At 39.0% G+C, this 6,299-nt stretch overlaps 1 protein-coding gene across 1 annotated transcript; it reads left to right on the top strand.

Annotated features, from left to right (window-relative positions):
• The first annotated feature begins 311 nt into the window (after positions 1-311).
• Positions 312-6,028, top strand: zmp:0000000951 (uncharacterized). Its single transcript, XM_007242187.4, has 3 exons — positions 312-505; positions 583-1,493; positions 4,239-6,028. The coding sequence occupies exons 2-3, from the start codon at positions 589-591 to the stop codon at positions 5,005-5,007; spliced, it is 1,674 nt and encodes a 557-aa protein (XP_007242249.3). The 5' UTR covers positions 312-505; positions 583-588; the 3' UTR covers positions 5,008-6,028.
• The last annotated feature ends 271 nt before the right edge of the window (positions 6,029-6,299 follow it).

Genomic DNA, 6,299 nt, shown 5'->3' with positions numbered 1-6,299 from the left:
ATTAAAATATATAATAAGTTGTATTTAATGACCCATTGAAACTTTTTTTTTCATTGAACAAAAGAGTCAAATTAATGAACCGTTACTGTAATACTAAATATGTTCATTTTGATTTTGTTGTTCCACAAAAAGTGTTTTTTCTTTTCCTTTTACACAAGACAATAACCCATATATAGCTTAATCACCTGTAATTCACCCTCCTTACAAACACAGAGGGATACTGTTCCCTCAAACCCATTGAGAACTGTAGGTGAGAATACAGTTGTTTGGATTAAAGTCTTGTCAGACTGTTCCTTGGCTCAGTTCAGGTCAGCATGTTTGCTGAAGTTCTTTACTCACACCAAGTAAACTTTAACGCCCTGGGAACACTGTTTGTATTTCGCCTTGTCTCCCTGCCAAACAAAGTATTGACTTTGCAGTGCAGCATTATGGGCCCATCATATCATTTCAGTTCAGCTGGACTGAAGTGCAGACGTCTGGATTTTACTGCTGACCCTTTCCACAGGTATTTTCAGTGTTTTTTTGTGTTTTTTCAGTGAAATATTGATAGTAGTTCAGCTGTATTAACACTATTTCTTTCAGGAGGCGATGGAAGGGAAGCTTCCAGAAGAGCAGGTGAAGTCTTTGTTGGCTCCATGGAGGTTTTCCCTGCAGTCGAGTGGATTTGAGAACAGGCTTGTGACAGCTCTTGAACTTTACGAGCACTTCCCATTGGACATAGTTGTCACTGGTGGGACCAGGGATGCTAATGTACATCTAGCTAACGCTGTCTGTGCAACGAGTGATGAAAAGGTGGAAGAAGAGGAGGAAGAAGACGAAGAGGAAACAGGTGACAAAGAGGAGGAGGTAGAGAAAGATGACAAATCCAAAGATAAAGTCAGCAAAAAAGTTAGCATAGTCACTAAGGAGGATGAAAAAGATGAGGAAGGTAAACTAATAAAGGAAAAGAAGAAACAAGCAAGATCTGTACATTACGCAAATGTCGATTCAGTGGAAGAAGGTCCTCTTCTCTTGCACCCTAAAATCCCCAATGTCCGCATTTGGACAGTAGAAGGTGGACCTTCTTCCATTCAGATCAGCTATGATGTCCTGGTGATCCTCACCACTGAAATACACCACGAAGACCACATTCGGTTCACCATGGAACAGCGTGAGAAAGACAAGCCCTTGTACCTGGTCAGAGCTGACCAAGAATGGGATCTAGTCTCCGAAAAGCCTGACGGACCCTGCAAGACCTGCGCATGGGAGAGAATGAGAGCTCGCAATCTGGAGCTCCAGAAGAAACACAAGCTGGCATCTGAATCAGGACACCATGCAAAGGAAGGGGAGACGTCTTCAGAGTTTCCGTCAGTCGCAAAGCTTCTTGGCCTGAAGGAGATTGCAGAGGTTTTAATAGAGGCATTACCAGAACTGCGCAAAACAGCTTTCAGTCAGTTTCTGGTGGACATCACGAGAGAAACCAGGGTTTCTAAAGCACCAAATATGAGCACAACGTAAGTATCAAAGTTATCTCAGCAATATGATTGTTTTTACTTGAAAAAAGCACCATATATGATTTGAACAGATGCAAATCAACAGTAAAACGTAACAAGAAATTCTCATTCTAACTACATATGTTATATCCTGTGTTATATCCAGAGGTGGAAAAAGTACTAAAAATTTGTAATTAAGTAAAAGTACCTTTACTAAAATAAAAGTACCCATCTAAAAATCTACTCAAGTAAAAGTAAAAAGTACTCAATTTAAAATGTACTTTAATAAAAGTTACATAGTTACTTTTATTTATTTGATGTAAACAAGTACAAATCATAAATAAAAAAATATTATTTTAAATAATTTGGACCTTTTAGGCAGTATTTGTATAGACCACCCCATATTTTGTTTCTTTACTGTTAAAAGGTTATGGTCATATAGGTGACTATAAACTGTATTTATAGTTTTACAGTTCATTATTATTTTTTTAACTTACCGTTGCTATGCTTTAACTGCTATTTACATGTTTTTTTTAACATTCAAGCAGATTGTTTAGTGTTTTCAATAAAGACTTAAGAAAATATAATTAAAAACATGAAAACATACAAAGAAATGTTGGTCGGCGCATGCGCAGTGCCGTAAAGAAGCACATATCGATGGGTAGCATAACTCGACAGAACACCGGTTCCCCCTGAACCACGTAAACAGACCCCAGGCTACTGATTTAGTAAATTACTTGTGTCAAAATGTACTTGAGAAAAAGTAAAATTACCTAATTTAAAAACTACTTTAAAAATTACTAATTACTCATAAAATCTACTCAATTACAGTAATGTGAGTAAATGTAATTAATTACTTTCCACCTCTGCACATTTAGGACCCCCCAAAATTGGGACAGTAAAGCATTTCCTAATTTGTAATTTTGCCATTCCTAAAAGATGTTTTGGCACTGATCAATAAAAAGTACAGGTCCGTCTTTGTCACATTTTGTTGTTTTTAAAATTCTCCACACTTTCTACAGCAGGCAGGCCAGTTCAGTTTCTATACCCTCTTCTTCTGATTCATCCCTTCGTAAAGTATGCAGCATGTGGTTTTGCATTGTATTGTTGACAATTGTGAGGGTTTATCGTGGCAGTATTAACACAGGAAAGTACATTGAGATCTTTAAGCATCATATGCTGCCTTTAAGAAGACATCTGTTATAGGGACTTCTATTCAGTTTTCAACAAGACATGCAAAAAAGCAAGAAACAATTCATTACTATGTATCCTTGGGGCCAACAAATATAATACGTCTTGTAAGAAGCAATGGCAATATTACAAAGTGATAAATGCTTTTAATGTTTTTCATTAAAAGCATTTCATGAGTTCAATTCAATTATTTCTACTGTAGGGTTAAAACTTTTGTGTTGGATGTTAAAAGATAAATATTAATCAAAAGATCAACATTTCAGCTTTTATTTCCAGGTATTTTCATCTGGTACACAGTTCAGGAGATATCACCTTCTGTCTGAACCCACCTATTTTTCTTACGAGGAAAATTATTGGAACATGTGACTGTCAGGTGTGTTTTGTTGCCCAAGTGTATCCTGTTACATGTATTATTTAAACAATAGATAAATAGCACTGAATGTCTACACTCAGTTTCTGATTTGGGTTTTATCTGTGCAGACTGTGCATCTACAGTTCGAGGAGTAAACAACATTAAAACCAGAGAGCTGTCTAGGGGGTAAAAAAAAAAACAAGAAATTGTAAAGCTTAGAGAAGATGAAAAAATCGGAGCCATTGCTCTGAAATATTGTTCATAGCCAGTACAACCGTATGGAATGTCCTGAAGAAGAAAGTCGTCACTGGTGTACTAAACAACAGACCAAGGAAATCCCAGCAGTTGATGAGAGAAACATTGTGAGTTCTGTAAAGAAAGGCCCTAAAACAATTGTTGACATCAGCAACAATCTCCAGAGGGCAGGAGTGAATGTATCGCAATAAGCATAGGAAGACCAGGCCAGGCTATTTTTCATAAATTACAGAGAAAAGCCTGTGGACTGATTATGGACTGATAATCTCAAACATGCCAGCTCAACTGTAAAACACAGTGGAAGTAGTGGCATGGCTTAAGCTTGCATGATGTCTTCTGGAAATGGCTTGTTAATCTTTAAGTTTAATGAGTTCAGAAGTCTACCAAAACGTTTTATCTATCAATTTAAAGAAAGATGAAACCAAAATGATCATTAGATCTTTCATCATGCAGCACAAGATAATGACCCAAAACCCACTGCAGCCTGGAAAAGCATTACAGAAAAAGAACGCAGATAGTGATGCCAGTTGGTCACAGATGTGGTGCAGTTACTACAAGTAAAGCATTTGTAGCTAAAGATAAAGTCTTATTCACTTTAATTCACTTTAAGTTTATCTGTTTCAGTACTTTTGCTTACAAGAAAAATGGGTGGATTCAAACAAGAGGTGCTATCTTTTGAACTGTGTATCAGACCCAGATGTAAATTTTAATGACAAACCCAGGTGTTTTCAGTCTACAGCAGAACTAGTTGGATCGGCCTTACTGTTTCAATACTTTTTTGTAGAGAACTGTATCGTGTAAATTAAGAAAGAAATTATCTTGAATTTATGCTCAATAATAAAGTCAAAGTAAATATAGTTTTGCATTTTGTCCCAACCTTTTCTGATTTGGGGTTGAATTTGAATCTATTTCAAATACCTCTTGTATGTTTCTGCATGCCATTTAAATACCTGTCCATTACTCCACAGGCCTCTGGTATGCTCAGCTTTGAAAAGTGGGAAGATAAGTCAAGAAGACCTGGACCGAATCTCTACAGTTTTTCATCCCAGAGATCTCACTGACCAACCGTCCAAGCTTCTATCTGTCCTCAACGCCCTGGAACACTTTAGACTGGACATCGGTCTCATTGGGGAGACAGGCTGTGGCAGCTCCAGCTTGTTCAACTCCCTCCTTGGCCTGGAGGACAGCGACCAAGGTGCTGTCTCCATTGGCGTCACTGAGACCACTCAGGAACCGGTGTCTTATCCTTATCCAGGCTGCACCAATGCTTTTGTGTGGGACCTTCCTGGGCTGGGAAGAGTGGGGGACTTGAGAAACCAGTCTATTGGGTTTGGTTTGCACCAGACTCCTCTGTTACCTTCCGATCTCCCTGCATGTGATGTCTATATCTTGGTATCACCCCTGAGGCTCGGTCTGGGCTACATCCGGCTGTTACAGCACCTTCTGTCACAGGGCAAGTCCTGCTACCTGGTGATCTCCAAGGCTGACTTGATTGAGGAGAAGTCTGCTGGAGAGGTGAGGAGATGGACGGAGGAGGCTTTGGAGAAGCTCGGTCTTAAACAAGATGTGTTCTTGGTGTCAGCGCTCCATCCTGAGACCATGGATTATGATGAACTGAAGGAGACACTGGGTAATGCATTATCACTGCATAAGAGAGCTACTCTGGCCAGTTATGTGGCCAAGCTGCTGGATCAGGATGTCTTCTGGAAGAGGGCTGACCCCTGCAAGCTAATGTGACTCTATGTGCCTTATAAAGCAGGGGTCAGCAATAGGATTTAAGGATTTTATTGTCATTCGCATCACATGTGGTACATGAGGTGGAACGAAATTGTGATCTCACGATCCAGTTTACACCCAAGAGCTGTTGTTAAAATAGATATATAGATTAAAAAAAGCATTAAACATCTGGCCCATGAGGTTGTTTGAACTATAATGAACGATAATGAAAAAAAAAGCTTCTCTGGCGAGCTTTCGTTTACATTCCTCCTTTGTCTCTCTGTTGCACTCGGCACGACTTTAGTTTCCAGCAGTTCAGTTTTTCCGCCCGTTCTAGGCCCTTGTATAAGGGCATTTTTCCCCGGCTGTGTCCCAATTCACTAGCCGGGGCAGCGGCAGTGATCTATTGATCCCGTGTGAGGTGCGGTGTGTTTATTTATTTATTTTTTCCTTTCTTCTTGGGTTTACCTGCTTTGAGATCAACTGTTCTACAAATGGGTTCCACAACCCTCTGGGCTGGAGAGCTACTAGTCTGTAGCAGAGTTTATTTTGAATATTTGTTTTAAGTCCCTCATGGTTCTACTGTAGGACCTGTGAAGCTAATGTTAATTGTGACAGTTATGCAGCCATACATGTGTGGGCTGCAGGGTCTAAAGGGTTACATTGCACTCATTGCCTATTGGCACCAAGCCTAATGCCAGGTGTGGACTACAATATGGGTAGATCTGAAAGTGTTCTCTGGAATGCTGGTGCTCAATCTAATACCTTTGGTAACATCATGACCACAGTAACATTCTTCTCATCAAACAAAGTCCAAACTAATCCTCACAGCAATGCTTTAACATCTAGTAGAGACAGTTACTCCAACATAAGCTAGATAAGCTCTTTTAAATACCCTTGGAATACATAATGTAAGAGCACCAATACTCTCCGTGTTCATATAGTGTATGTACCTGATAATAATTCTGTATAACTCTGTATAATTCTGTTACTCTGTATGTAATCGTTTACATTCTTCATTAATAAAGCATTTTGTTTCCCATGCTTGGTGTGTTTGTTTGTAAGGGAGGATTTCTGTTTGCTTGGAAAGCCTAAAACAAACTCCACAGCTAATTAAATAAAAGTTCCATAATTCAGTGATGCTGTAATGAATTAGGACATCCCTTTTCAATATTTGCAAATGCCTCCAAATGAAAATACACTGCCTGGCCAAAAAAAAAAGGTCACACCCACTAATATTTGGTTGTACCGCCCTTTAATTACTGCTTTAATTATGGCATGCATTCACTTTGGCATAATTTGGCATAGCTTCT

This window comes from Astyanax mexicanus, chromosome 1, assembly GCF_023375975.1.
Source record: "Astyanax mexicanus isolate ESR-SI-001 chromosome 1, AstMex3_surface, whole genome shotgun sequence".
Classification (NCBI taxonomy): Eukaryota; Metazoa; Chordata; class Actinopteri; order Characiformes; family Acestrorhamphidae; genus Astyanax; species Astyanax mexicanus.
This window is presented reverse-complemented; position numbering and strand designations above follow the sequence as displayed.